This window comes from Anomaloglossus baeobatrachus, chromosome 2, assembly GCF_048569485.1.
Source record: "Anomaloglossus baeobatrachus isolate aAnoBae1 chromosome 2, aAnoBae1.hap1, whole genome shotgun sequence".
NCBI lineage: Eukaryota > Metazoa > Chordata > Amphibia > Anura > Aromobatidae > Anomaloglossus > Anomaloglossus baeobatrachus.
In genome coordinates this window covers 781,181,543-781,197,088 of record NC_134354.1, presented here as the reverse complement: position 1 = coordinate 781,197,088, position 15,546 = coordinate 781,181,543, and the positions used below count along the sequence as shown (strand labels likewise).

The window sequence follows — 15,546 nt, the reverse complement described above, 5'->3', positions numbered from 1 at the left end:
CCACTAGCTACGCCACTGGCAGTGTGTATATGGGTGGAGATATTTTGTAAATGAAGTACAGCAATTATTTATTCAGCGTGGGAAATATTCATATTAATGGGTCAGAATAATGATAGTTTTATTTTTTAGGTGCTGTGTCAGGAAGTGAAAAACAAAGAGGGAGGTCTGCAGAGACGAGCTGTGGGCATGAAATTTCACGATGGTGTCTGTACTACGGGGAGACAAAAGAGACGGGAACTATGATCAGAGATGATGTCACCTGCAAGGTACCTGGATGTAAATGTTTATATGTGATACTACCTGCGTCTTATCACTACTGTGGTTCTTGTATGGTCCGCAGTCTGTTAATTATTGACGACTCTCAGCTTCTCCTTACAATTATTAAGGACAAACTGAGAGTTGTTAGTTCATACAATCCAATTGTACATGGAGCTAAGCATGATTCATGCAGACGTTAGTTTTGACACTGCAGTTATGTGCTGACTGTGGCTCTGGTGCTGCATTCATGTGCTGATGGTTGTTATGGTGCTGCACTCATGTCCTGATGATGGTTCTGGTGCTGCATTCATGTGCTGATGGTGGTTATGGTGCTGCATTCATGTGCTGATAGTGGTTCTGATGCAGCATTCATGTGCTGATGGTGGTTCTGGTGCTGCATTCACGTGCTGATGGTGGTTATGGTGCTGCACTCATGTCCTGATGATGGTTCTGGTGCTGCATTCATGTGCTGATGGTGGCTCTGGCGCTACATTCATGTGCTTATGATAGGTCTGGTGCCGCATTTATGTGCAGATGGTGGTCTTGGCGCTGCATTTATGTTCTAGTGATGGTTCTGGTGCTGCATTCATGTGCTCATGGTGGTTCTGATGCAGCATTCATGTGCTGATGGTGGTTCTGATGCTGAATTCATGTGCTGATGGTGGTTCTGATGCTGAATTCATGTGCTGATGGTGGTTATGGTGCTGCACTCATGTCCTGATGATGGTTCTGGTGCTGCATTCATGTGCTCATGGTGGTTCTGATGCAGCATTCTTGTGCTGATGGTGGTTCTGATGCAGCATTCATGTGCTGATGGTGGTTCTGATGCTGCATTCATGTGCTGATGGTGGTTCTGATGCTGCATTCATGTGCTGATGGTGGTTCTGATGCTGCATTCATGTGCTGATGGTGGTTCTGATGCTGCATTCATGTGCTGATGGTGATTCTGATGCTGCATTCATGTTCTAGTGGTGGTTCTGGTGCTGCATTCATGTGCTGATGATGGCTCTAATGCGGGTTCTCAAATGGCCCCCGTTTGCTCCACATACACACCCCCTCACCCCCCTAAACCGTCCCCTAATTACAATCAATCTTCTATGTCTTCAGCTCCATTATAGCACTTTCAACAGTAGATGCTAGAGTTTAAGACTGGGGCCACACGGGGATTACTGCGATCCCCTCGCATGACACTCTGCTTACGCTCGCAGTACAACAGAGCCGAGTGTCATGGAGTCTCCCTGCGACTAAGGTCCGACAATGCGAGCGGACCTCAGCTGCGGGGGGCGGGCCGGTACTGAGGAGGGGCGGAAAGGATTTATCTTTCTCTCTCCTCCGTAGCCAGCTATTGCCATTCTCGCCCTGCACTCGCGGTACACCGGTGTTCCGCGAGTGCAGTGCGATTTTTTTTCTCTCACCCCATACACTTTAATGTGTATGAGAGGAACAGTCTCACATTACAGTCGCAGCATGCTGCAATTGTTTTCTCGGTCCGATTAGGGCTGAGAAAATAATCTCTCATGTGCGCTGACACACAGGCTACTATTGGTCGAGTGGAATGCGATTTTTTTTATCGCACTCCACTCGCACCGATTTTCATGCCGTGTGGCTTAGGCCTTAGTTTTCTTCCATGTATTATGCCATTTCAACACGCTAGAGGCGTGTTGTAAATGCAACCTGAGCTTCCAGCTGGAATAAATATTATTTTTCTAAGTCCACGTGGTCCTGGAGTTGTTTATAATAGAAGTGGGGGTCTGGGGGTAAGACCCCCAGATAAGAGGGTGCAGGATTATAGTGGACAGGAGGACACATCGCCACGACCACCAACCAAGCGGGTCACGCCCAGAAATACAGCTGGTTATGCCACTAACCTTGAAGCAACCCATATGTGCCGCCCCCGTGACAGCCGACGGGCTGCTCAGATTCGGATCCGCAGTGGCTCGAGGGATCTCCGGACCCGAGGCGGTGTCGCACGGCCGCTCGAAATGAAAAAGGGGGAAAGATATTGACAAAAGGGGGATGAAAGGATTTGTATAGTGTTCGTGACGCCACCCACGGGTCGTGGTAAGGTGGGATACCACCGCTGCTGCGTTTGTGAGGTAGCACCCAGGAGCGATGGGACGGCAGCTTGGGATGTTAACCCCTCCGTGGGCAGGGGGATGGTGAGGGTTGGCTGGGGACCCGTCCAGAGTAGAAGGACACAAGGTACTCACACAGTCCAGAGATGCTGACACTGACACCAGGTAAACCAAAGTCTTGAATGCCTTGCTACTCTTAGATAAGCACGCTGGGTCCGTGCCCCTTTGGAGTTGCTGGTTGGTCTGAAGCCTTGTCCCTTGGCACTGTGTTTACTCTGTGTGGATCCCTTTTGCCTAAGACTACTCAGGTCCCGCTCACCTGCGTGGCTAGCAGGGTGAGCTTGCTCTCAGGGTTCACGCTTGGGATTTTCTGGACGGATTTGGGAAGTCCTATCCCCCTCGTTGCGCTAGTACCCCAATTTTGGAGCGGGTGGAGAACGGTTCGTGAAGATTCCGTCCTCGTCGGGTGAATTACTGGGCTGCATGAAGCTCCTTCCCAGCCTAGGGTCTGCGTACCCCGTCGTGCCCTGGCCCCTGCCCGGTTGTAGCACAAGGCTGCCGGTGTGCCCCCCGTGGCAGTACCGTGCCTCTTGTCACTATTCCCTGCGACCGGGGTTCCAGCTCCTTCAGGCCAGGCCAACGTTTGGCACCTGGGACGGGTACAGGAGCCCAGCTCCGCAGCGTGACCTGGTCTGTCACGGCTCACTGACACTCTCTACTACTCTGACACTTCTGGCCTTCCTTCTACCATCCCCCCATCTGGGTGGCCCTATTCCCCTCAGACTGTCCAGTTGGTATCTGGTGGGTGTGGTGCAGAGTGTTCCTCAGGATTTGTGTATACCTGTTCTTAGCAACACCAAAGGGACAGGACCCGTAACCAAGGAGGAGTGGGTACCATGCAGAAGGGCAGATTGCACGGCACCCTTGTGACGACCTGATAGGCCAGGGCGTCACACATACATTCTAAGTTCAACCGACTTTCCACCGACTCTGTGTGCGCCTCTGCGGCACCAAGGAGTGACCTCAGCAGCGTCAGCGTGATCAGCAGACCGGATCACACTGCCGACGTCGCCAGGTCAGGGTTTCAATTGCACAGTTGTTTTACAAGGTTTCAATTGTTCAGTTGATCCTTGGGAGCCGACGCTGCAGCTTCTCTGAACCGCAGTTAGCTAGACCGGCTCAGAAAACGTCCGACTCCCAAACAGCCGTTGGGAAGACACCGCGGACCCCCACGTCAGGTGGTCCGACGGCACCCCCCTGCCTCCTCTACATACAGATCTGGTCCCCACCCCCTGCCTCTGGGGCTCGGGGAGCAGAACACTTGAAAGAGGAGGAGCCTGGGCTGCCAGCGTGTCTGGGCCCCCATCTGCGTTTCTGCTCACCGGGCCTCACCACAGACGTCATGGTTGTCATGCCCTGATGGCGGCCCTTCCCTCCTGCTTATTTTCTCTCCACTCTCCCCTCTTGTTTGATTGACAGCTATTTCTTCATAGATCCAGAGAAGGGTGAAGATAGAGGGAAATCAAGCAGGTGGGAAAATGCCGTGTAATGTGTGACCGCTCCATGATGCAGATCCCATACAGTAGCAGTGACGGGCTGCTGGCCATTCAAATGATGATACTGGTCAACATGACGGAGCACCAACTGGTGGCCCCTCACCCCTGTATCCTCCTCAGTGTGCAGCAGTATCATCCCTGACAGGTGGACCCCCCACACCTGTAACCTCCGCAGTGTGTGGCGTATGGTCTGAGCACTGACAGGCGGACCCCCACACCTGTAACCTCCGCAGTGTGCGCTGTATGGTCTGAGCACTGACAGGCGGACCCCCCACCCCTGTAACCTCCGCAGTGTGTTGTGTATGGTCTGAGCACTGACAGGCGGACCCCCACACCTGTAACCTGCGCAGTGTGTGGCGTATGGTCTGAGCACTGACAGGCGGACCCCCACACCTGTAACCTCCGCAGTGTGTGGCGTATGGTCTGAGCACTGACAGGCAGACCCCCACACCTGTAACCTCCGCAGTGTGTGGCGTATGGTCTGAGCACTGACAGGTGGACCCCCCCACACCTGTAACCTCCGCAGTGTGTGGCGTATGGTCTGAGCACTGACAGGCGGACCCCCACACCTGTAACCTCCGCAGTGTGTGGCGTATGGTCTGAGCACTGACAGGCGGACCCCCCACCCCTGTAACCTCTGCAGTGTGCGGTGTATGGTCTGAGCACTGACAGGCGGACCCCCCACCCCTGTAACCTCTGCAGTGTGCGGTGTATGGTCTGAGCACTGACAGGCGGACCCCCCACCCCTGTAACCTCTGAAATGTGCGGTGTATGGTCTGAGCACTGACAGGCGGACCCCCACCTCTGTAACCTCTGAAATGTGTGGTGTATGGTCTGAGCACTGACAGGCGGACCCCACACCCCTGTAACCTCTGCAGTGTGCGGTGTATGGTCTGACCATTGACAGGCGGACCCCCCACCCCTGGAACCTCTGCAGTGTGTCACAAATGTTCTGAGCACTAACAGGTGGACCCCCCACCCCTGTTATCTCTGCAGCAATGCTAGCAGCACTCATACGTCTATTCTGAACAGACGACCTCTGGATATGATGCTGAGCTCGTGCACTCGGCTTCTGTGGTCGGCCATAGTGAGGTCTGTTCTGAGTGGATCCTGTCTGGTTATACTACTGTATGGTCTTGGCCACCATGCTGCAGCTTATTGTCAGGGTGGTGAAAAACTTCTTATATCCTCGGCCATCTTTATGTAGAGCAACAATTCTTTTTCTCAGATCCTCAGAGAATTCTTTCTCATGAGGAGCCATGCTGAACATCCAGTGACCAGTATGAGAGAGTGTGTGTGAGAGATAACACCAAATGTAACATGTGCCGCCCCCGTGGCCAGCAGCCGCCGCTGCCGCTCGGGTACGGACTTTCAGGGGTGGTGGCTTGAGGGTCTCCGGACCCGGGGGTCCTGCGGACACTCCAAATGAAAAGGTGGGGGTTGGACGTATATGTACGGCTGGGCCGTATTAGAGTTCGTGACGACACCCATGGGATGTGGTGAGGTTGGACACCACCGCTGCTGTGACGGGGCACCCGGGGGAGATGTTGTGCAGCAAGTTGTTAACCCCTCCGTGGGCATGGATGGTGGCCCCGGGACCCGGTGGGCGTTGGTGCAGGGAGATGGGCGACCGCAGGGTGCTGGTGTACTCACTATTGAAGGAAACACGAGTCTCTGGTAAACCAAAATGATGGTGGTCGGTTCGTTCTGGTCCCCCACCCGGCTGGTGGTCTCTGTCTTTTTCCCGCACCTTGTGTGAACGTTGGACTACCTGAGCCTGCAACTTCAGGAGTCCGCTTCCGGCTTGTGACGGCCTAAGGCGCCCTTGCCTGCAGACGCTGGCCCGTGGGATCTCTGAGCCTTGGCGGTGGCCTTCTATCCCCCTTGGTGGGCTGTTGTCTTCTTTCGGGACTTTGGGTGGGACAGGATCTATAATCCTGGCCTCAATCAGTTAATTAACTAGTCCCCAGTCGTTTCTGCACCTAGCTTCAGGGTCTGAGTACCCCTCTTTGTGCTCCGGTTTCCGGGTCGGTTCCCCGGGTTGGTACCGGCGGGACACCACCCTGCCCCGGTCCACCACGGTTCCTCCTCGCTGTCTTCCCGGCTCCTGCAGACGAGACCACTGTCTGCCTCCTAGCCTAAGGCACCGGGGCTCCAGCCCTGGCACCTGTCAGTCTGCCTCAGGCCTGCCACTCACAGGCCTGACCTCCACTCTCCTTGAACTCTAGACTGTTGTGCGTACTTTATCCTGCCTCAGACTATCAGGACTCCTCGGTGGGCGTCTTCCAACCTCCTGGTTCTGCCCCCTGGTGTGTCCATCAGCCCTGAGGGAGGTGACTAGGGTGTACCTGGTCGGCTGTGTGTTACCTGGTGACGGACTGGTGTAATGCGAGGCCCTATTTGTGACTACCTGGCCCGGCCAGGGCGTCACATAGCACACCTGTCCCCCTTTCACACCTGAGACCTTGTAACTCTAATGGGTCACATGACACCAGGGAGGGAAAATGGATAAATGGGCACAGTTTGTGCATTTTCACTTATGGATTGCTCCACTCTCCCCTCTTGTTTGATTGACAGCTCTGGCTTCATAGATCCAGAGAAGGGTGAAGATAGAGGGAAATCAGGCAGGGTAATGCGTGACCGTGCCATGATGGAGATCCCATAAAATAGCAGTGACCTCAGGGGACGGATTATTACCTCGGAGCCCCCCATGTCATACATCAGATCTCACACATTATAATGACCACACACAAGAAATGCTTTGCTGCTGTTTATTGCTGTTATTTATTCCCGCTGCGTTTCTACAACTGAAGGCCCCACGTGAAGATCAGGAACGCCATCGTGCAGGTGCAGGTCCGGACCGGCGTCCATCATCATACAATGATCGTCAGCAGCGGGTTCTGGGCACTTATCCCAAAACTCTGTAGTAATAGTAGTAATGCTGTCTCCTCACTGCAAAAAAACAAGACAAGGTTTCGTGAGAGATGTAGCAGACACTGATAGGAATGGCGCTAATACCACAAATGTGGGGGACGCCTATAATATTGGGGGATGAGATGTGAAATCGCACTTTAGCCCCCTCATGGTGGTCAGGGTCGGTCCCTCAGGCTGACGGGGCCTCCGGGGGTTTTATCAGGACCTTTGTTCTCAGGTCATTCTGCCTAGAGATAAGCGGGTAGGCGTTGGGTACCTCCCCTGCGCAGTCTGAGTCCTCGTCTCCTCGGGGTAGGAGATCGCCTCCTCCGGGTTGGGGATCGTCTGCTGCTGGCATCTCTAGGGCTTCTCTGCCTGCGGGCCATTCTAATGATGGTACTGCTCAGCACGATGGTGGGTGGCACAAATGACTGGAGAAGCCTCACAACTGACTAAGATTCCTAGGGGTCTGTGAAGTCATCATCGTATGACATCATCAGTGTTCTAAATTCCATCATTACTTATGCACAGATACATAACCTCAGGTCAGGATTTATCCGCTTCAAGTCCCCTAAGGAGACTAGTAAAAACAAAAAAAGTTTTTAAAGAAATAAAAAAAGTTTATGAAAAAATAAATAAAAACAAAAAAACACAAGTTCAAAGTAAAAAAAAATACACATATTTGGTATCACCGAGTTCAGAAATGGCCAATCAAAATATAAAATAAATTAATCTGATCGTAAAGGGAGTAGTATTTTTTATACTGTATTCCCGTGTACCCCTCCAAAACCAAAAAGGGTATACGGTTCATGTCTTTTCATTTTCTTGTCCTCCTCATCCTCTGCCACCATATCCACAGAGTCATCATGCAGCACTCACTCATAATTTTTAGAGGGCCATCAGGTGGCCCTCAATCAATTTTAAGAGGTCCAGCAGGTGGCCTTCAATCAGTTTTAAGGGGGCCAGCAGTCGGCCCTCACTCGTAATTTTGGGAGGGCCAACAGACGGCCTTCATTCAACTGACAAAGCTGAGGAATCAAGCATGATGGTGAGTGACTGTGATACTGTGGCGCCCCTGACCTGGTCAGGCATCACTGAGTACTGCACCCATGCTGGAGGCAGTACAATACAGGTAATCCAGAAGGCTGACCGAGGTGTGACTATAGAGGCGCATAGTAATCAGGTCTCACACATCTACCTTTGATAGGGACCCCTGGGGAATCCAGGAGGGGGTGTAGCCTCCATGTCCACTCAAGGGGTGTGGTAGAGAGCCTGGTTGCTAGGTGGCGTAGGCAGGCACAATGGGGAGGGAGTAGTGAGCCAGTCTGGAGTGCAGCTCAGGGAGAGGAGACATGTGGAGCAGACCCTGGATGCTGACACAACACTGACAGCGTCCGCGCAGTGACTACCAACGGGGGAGATCGGTCACCTGGTAGTGCCACCCGAAAACCACAGAAGGCTAGAGAGAGCAAAGGGGTGGCTGAGTAAGGGGACAGCCAGGGAGGCCCGTAAGAGTGCAGGTTCTCAGAGTAGGGGACCATTCAATTGTCCTGCTCAACCTGCAGGTGGGGGTACTTCACGCCCTCACCACCACACACACAGAGTCCGGAGCCACGTAGCGAAGAGAGGGCCCATAGTTCACAGGAGGCAAGCAGCCGGAGTGATCTGGTCCAGGCTACAAGCAAACGGGCCAAAAGAAGGGGAGAGAGGCATCAGCAACTTCCCTGGGCGACCCCAGCAGGGCTTCAAGTAGGGGTCACCCCAAAACACACAGGGCTAGGAAGGCGAGTTGGTAGTCACCCTCATCAGCCAGCTGGAAGGATACCTGGTTCCAGCCTGGTTCATCCCAGCTACGCCCGGGTTACTCACCCTACCATCAACTGTGAGTAAAAACCCTGAAAGACTGTCTGGACTGTGTGAGTCATTTTGCGACCTGTGGTTCCACACTCCTACACAGGGCCCTGGGGTCTGCCTCACTCTCGGGAGGCCACTACATCTAGCTGCATCCAACATCAGCCCCAGGCGTCCCCTAATCTGCAGTGGTGGTCCCCTGACCGCAATACCGGGAGTGGCGTCACAAAATTCCTAAAGAAGCAACCTACCTGTGACCAGACCATCCATCCCACGTGGAGTCCCTGAAGATAATGCACCGACACAACACCTGTGGGGCTTCACAATGCCATAATCAGCGTAACCATCCCGCTTCTGTGTCTACTCAAATGCTCGCTGCTCACAATTAAAGAGGAAGCTTTGCATGTGGGCCTTGTAGACATGGGGAAAGAACATAGGGTTCTACATGCCTGTGTAGCAAGTGTTTTAACCTACTCGTTGCCGGAGCGGGGGTGCAGATCCTCTGCAATGTCACAGAGTGGCCTGGCCCAGTTCTGTTGCTCCAAGGCGTACAGGAAAGAGGATAGGAGGGTGGTAGGGAGGATGGAGGTAGTAGTCGGAGGTTTAGGAAAGTCTATTAGGATCGTGACGACACCTGTCGTATGCGGCCAGGGATGGGGCCAGCGCTGCAGGGTCTCTCACCGGGGTAGATGTCGGGTGCAGCCGGGATGGTGTCGCTCCCCACAGGCGGAGCAGGATTACCCCGGGGAGGATGGTGGGGGGGTGTAGTCCCCGTTGGTGCCGCAGTGCTGGGCGACGGCGTTGGTAAAGGAGAGGCAGAGAAAGGGGCTGCAGTTCCAGGTGTTTTTACTCACAAGTCTTTCAGGCACTGCCCCAGGGTACCGTTCTCTGCCACGATGGGCTCCAGACGATCCCAGATCCGTAAAAGGTCAAGTCTGGTGTGTTTGGCAGCCTGTGAGCTCTTTCCTCCTTTTTTGTATCGGACCCCCGTGGTGTGAAGCACTTGGGGATCCCGGTGTTAGTATAGTGTGTCCCGTTCTGTATGCTGATAGCGCAGTTCCGTTATGGGGCCGGTCCTCAACCCCGGATCCTATATGCTATTTGCTGCAGACTCGTTGAGACGGGTCCGGTGACTGTTCTTAGCCGTTCCCCTCAACCCTTGCACAGTTGGTAGACAATGTGAAGTATATCTGCCCTAGGATTCTGTATCCCGACAGCGCCGGTCCTGTAGAAGCAGCTGCCCTATTTCTCCCCAGCTACTGTGTTGAACGCCTTGGCCCACAGAGCTGCTCGAGGCACGTCCGCTCTGCTCTGTGTCTGAAGCTGGTCTCTCCTTTTTGTAGTTGTGTTGTGTGTTCTGAGCTGTTGCCCTCAGCCGCTGCCACCGGCTGGTTCACTACTCTCACTAGGTCAACCTGCTCTTCCCACTGTCTGCTCCTAACTCCCCCTGGTGGTTACTTCTCCCTGAGTCCCCAGTCCAGTGGATCTGGGGATCCCCTGGTTTGGTGGCGTCCTGTAAAACCACCGCTGTAGTGAGCCCCTACTGTGATTTGACCCTGGCCCAGTCCCCATTGGGGAGGGCAACCCTGTGATTGTATGTTTGTGTATGTGTAAACCGGCCTCGACCTTCCTTGGACCCAGGCTGACTACTACACCCTAATGGGGGTGCAATACCCTGTGGTGCCTAAAGCCGCAGGGGTGCCACACTTGCATATCATGACTACTTGCCCTAGAAATGTTGACCTTAGGCTTGTGGAAGCTGAGGCTTTCTGCAACCTGATGGTGGCGACCATCCTGCGGTACTCGATCAACAGCCTACGATATATATCCCTCTGTGCCGTCCTCTTCTTACACCTGCACATGTCCCATAACATCACCCATGCCCTGACCAATAGAGTTAGGTTGATATCTATAGAAGGACTGTAAAGAAATATACCATGACTATATGCCTTTAATCCCTCTCCAGCAGCTAGCACTACACTGAATGCAGCTAAAAGCGGTATTAATATGGAATAAAATATATGTAGGCCTGAAAAGGACTTTGGTTTTAGGTTGCAGCAGCAAGGACTGTAAGGCCACAATCCCTGTTTAATACACTATGCCATCTCCAGCAGCTTGCCCTACACTACATGCAGCCAAGAACAATATTAGTAGACAATAGAATAGATTTTTTTTTAGGTAGCAGCAGCTAGGTCTGTAAGGCTATAATCTCTGTCTACATGCCTCTAATATACTATCCCTTCTCCAGCAGCATGCACTACACTAAATGCAGCTAAGAGCGGTGTTATTCGTATAGAATTGGCCCTGAAAAGAACTGTTGGTTTAATGTTGCACCAGCAGGTACTGTGACGCACTGCCTCCAGCAGAACCTCTCCCTACACTGTTTCCGGGTACAGTGCGCCGAGCATGGCGTCCCACATCTTATATAGATCCAATGTTGCGACGCAGCCGACCAATCATAGTAATGCCAGTAGCCAATCCCCACATGTTTAATGGCTGAAAAAAAAGCCGCAAAACATGCAGGGTGGAGATTCGAGCGTGTCGCCCAGGTACCAGGATACGCGATCGAGTGTCAAGCTTGATGAGAAGCCTGATGCTTGAACAGGTTCCGAGCAGTGCCAAGCGCGCTCGGCCATCACTACTGGTTATCTAGAAATCCCCTGTTGTCTTCTGAGATCTTAGGAAGACCAATTCCTTGTATATATTCCTGAATTTGTAACTGAGTCCTGTTTGCCCTAGATTTATAGAGGTAATATAGGAGGGCTCTTGCTGTGTTTTTGCTATTAACGCCAATACATGACCCACTTTTTCACCTCCATCAAAGTAGAGTTGTTTTTGTAATGATCTCTTGACCTTCGCTATTTCCAAAACATAAATGTGTATTCTCAGCGCATTTTAAGTAAGTCTGTCCTACCCCTACTAGAGATATTGTAACTCCGGCGTCCCTTCACTGCCTCGCTTCTTCTCCCTCCTGGCAGGCCGATGTACTTACCGCCACGGTCGCACACATTTCCTGTCTATTCTACCGCGGCTCCCAGCTCCTGTGCAACGCACTTAGGGCGTGTGCATGCTCCCTACTTTTTAAGTGTCACCAGCACATGGCTTGGAAGCACTGGATATTTAATGCACCCACCTATGTAGGGAGGTGCCTGAGCAACTATAGATCTAATTAGTCCTGTACTTTTAGTTGTGTTATCCGATCCCTGTTCCTGAACGCATCTTGTGACCCTGTCTCTGAACCTGTCCATCATACCTGAACTCATCCTGTATACCAGTGTGGAGGTGGCCTGAGCTATAGCTTGTTTGTTCAAACGTAATAAGAATGTGTGTATGTAAATAATCAAAATATAGATGTAGTTGCATAATTATCTGTGTGTCTATGTAGCAATTTCACAGACCTATAATATAATTTTAAGCTGTATAGTCATGAAGGGATTACCAAGAATAAGTAAACAGATGTACAAACAATGAACAAAGAAAGTATTTATGCTTATCAGTAGTTCCACACAAAGAAGGAATGTGTCATCTGTGGGATGAAATGCGTGTTCCTACACTCCCCAACCCACCCTATGTGGTTTCGATGTGTGAGAGAAGACAGATTGATACTTTTTGTTCATGTCTGAAGGTTGAAATGTAATACTAAAATCTGAGCTATAGAATATATGAGATCAGACGCAAGCCTGAGCTCAAACAGAGAACATGTCTTGTGTGGTCATTGTCTGATACATTAACATCAGCTCTGATATATAGCTAATACGGCACCGGCCACTGAATATCCTAAACGAAGATACCATTAGCTATCTTTACCCAAATTTCTCCCTTGACACCAGGACGTGTCCTGTGACCGGGAACCCACCTTTTGTACCTGTACCTGTCCTGCTTGTACCCACCCACCCTCTTCCTCAACCTGAACCTTCCTGACTGACTACAGCTTGTGGTTCAGACTCAATCTCACCTAGTGCTAGTCCAGTCCTCAGCCTCTGGCTCTAACCACGTCTCAACTGCTGCCAGTCCAGACTCCACCCTGTGGCTCCGACTCCATCTGGCCTTCAGCCAGTCCTATCTTTAGCCCATTGTCCTGACTCTGCCCTGAGTGACGCCCTTCAGGTCAGCTGCTGCGTATGAGGGGACTTGCCTTGGAGGGGCACCTGGCGGTGACGTGCAGCACAACCCTAACCTCACCACCAGAGGCTCAAGAGAAGACCAGGTAGCCACTTAGTCATGCCCCTCCAGGGTGAGCCCGAGGTCCACGGCACATGGGGTCCACACCCACGTGCGTAACAGATATAAAGCTTTTCAGTATCTTGTTCTCTTGTTCTAAGAAAGTCACCAAATTGTCAGCTTTTCATCTTAGCTTTGCTCACGGCTTTCTAAGAGTCCTCCTAAGACAGGCACTTTCATTGCGTCCCACAAAATTTCCCAGGCCGCAAATCTAACCTTAAACAAGAAATAATCTTTTATGTCCTGTTCAATTAGAAAAGCATCAACCGTCTGCAGCCACAAAGGATTAAAACTCCAAAGTGTAGACCGGTAGACGTTGTTGGTTGGTAATGTCAGACCCACCAATAATGGCGAGTGATCATACAGGAGTCCGGGGAGGTTTTCCACTGATTCTCGCTGTTGACCTTTTCTGTTCGCTCCCAGGGCCAGATCTGTACACGACAGAATATTATGTGAGCTAGAGAAATCGTAAAAGTGTTGAATATCGGGTTGTCCTAATCTCCACCCGCGCCTGTTAGCCTCACATTTAAGAAAAAGACTGATGGCACATCCTACCTTTCTAATGTGAAAATGTGAACAGGTGCAGACTGAATATGAAATATAGGAACAAAAAGGAGACATTTGCACACTGCAGTGCTAAGATATGCGGAACAATGAATATGGGAATATAGACATGTAAAAATTGAGATACTTAGCACACAAAAATGGCCAGTTTTATGCGAGCCCAACAGCCAGCGGCAAGACAACCTCTTTTCTTGGGTCCCCATCAAACTAATGATTCTTTTTGGGTTAAAAAAAACACTACAATTTATGGGTGGACAGGAACCTGCAAATGGAGAATTAAAATTGTCTGAGACTGAAGAGCAGAAGTGCTCAATCAGAAGGTATAACCCTGTAATCTAAGAAAAAGACTGATGGCAAAAGGTCACCTTACCGCTGGCTGTTGGGCTTACATAAAACTGGCCATTTTTGTGTGCTAAGTATCTCAATTGTTATGTTTTTCATAGCAGTAATGCATGTGTATATTCCCATATTAATTATTCCACATATCATAGCGCTACAAAGTGCAACTGTCTCCTTTTTGTTATTATGTTAGCCTCATATGTCTGCTAATCAGATCAGCAGACATGTTTGCGGGGATTACAGAGGGCTCACCACAGGAGCCGTGGGAATAGGACAGACACAAGTATACCGGGTACTGCACTTGCACATCCACCTCATTGATTTGAATAGGAGCGGATGTATAGTACCCAGCCGCGGTCACTATCAGAAGACGGAGCAGAATTGAGCACTCTGACCATCTGCTACCGCTGCCAGTACTTACAACAGCATATTGGCAGGGGGGAGACCTCATCCGATCAGACATTGATGACCTATCCTAAAGATAAGTCATCAACGTTAAAGTAGTGAAAAACCTTTTAATATTGTCACGTATAATACAATCTTATAAGTTATGAATTGTTACTTGTGTACAGGATCAAAATTAATAACAGCACTGGTATACAATCACCAGAACCATCAGAAGTACAGAAATACATAATTAGAACCCCCATCAGAAAAGAAACACAGCATCACAACCACCAGCAGTACAGAAATTCCTCACCAGAACCACCAACAGTACATAAATTCCTCACAAGAACCAGCAGCAGTACATAAATTCCTCACCAGAACCACCAGCAGTACACACATTTCTCACAAGAACCACCAGCAGTACAGAAATTCCTCACCAGAACCACCAGCAGTACAGAAATACATCCTTATAACCCCATCAGTACAGGAACACAACATTAAAACCCTCATCAGTACAGGAACACATCACCAAGACCACTATCAGTACATGGCACATCAATTGTAATGTCAGGTCCATCCCATATACATTTGTATCGCATGAACCTACAACTCCCAGTAAGTCCTTGACAATGGTAAAGCGATACTGGGAGTTGTTATCTGTAATTCTCAAACTGTGGACCATACAGGAACCTCAGTACTGATGAGAATTATTCAGTATCATCAATAATCATTTACATCCAGGCACCTTATAGATGACGTCATCTCTGTTCGGGGTTGTATTTTTATTTGTTTTATCCAGACACCATGATGACTTTTCACATTCACAGCAAGTCTCTGCAGACTTCCATCTTCTCCACTCTTCTGCAGCACATCCCGACACGATACCTTTAAAAATAGCAGAATGATTATAATACTCCTATATAAAAAATATCTGCCTGACACTGTTCCCCTGAATAAATAATTGACCCACACTTTGTTCTCTGCACAAAATTTGATGCACACACTGTCCCTCTTATGGTACATGTCCCCCACACTGCCCTCTACTTTCCATACTGAGCCAGCACTGTGTCCCCACTATACTGTCCAGTCAATATACTGTGCCCCCTCATCATACACCCCTCCTTGATATGGCTTTACACTGTCCATTCATGCTGCCCACTCTCCATACACCCACTACCCAGTCTCTATTTTATGTCCCCTCACATTTTTTCATCTCATACTGTCTCCTCACTACCTTCGCACTCATTCCCCCTCACTCTCCATACTGTGTCCGCATTCATTTCTTTCTAGCTCCCTATTCTGCCCGCTTGCTTCCCATACCCTGTATTCAAAATTCCCCCCATGCTCACATATAGTCTCGAAATTCCTCATACTGTGTCCTC

General features: G+C 50.5%; 1 protein-coding gene and 1 long non-coding RNA gene across 2 annotated transcripts in view; one reads left to right on the top strand and one right to left on the bottom strand.

Annotated features, from left to right (window-relative positions):
• Positions 1-15,546, top strand: part of EMSY (EMSY transcriptional repressor, BRCA2 interacting) — a 287,649-nt gene that overhangs the window by 169,902 nt on the left and 102,201 nt on the right. Inside the window, exon 18 of the mRNA XM_075337584.1 lies at positions 130-266. Coding sequence (XP_075193699.1) covers positions 130-243 — 114 coding nt within the window. The 3' untranslated portion in view covers positions 244-266. The remainder of the gene's footprint in view (positions 1-129; positions 267-15,546) is intronic.
• On the bottom strand, positions 6,647-7,260 carry LOC142290732 (uncharacterized). The gene is made up of 2 exons (XR_012750375.1): positions 7,080-7,260; positions 6,647-6,841 (listed from the first exon to the last, which is right to left on the bottom strand). It is a non-coding gene; the product is annotated as an uncharacterized LOC142290732 (long non-coding RNA).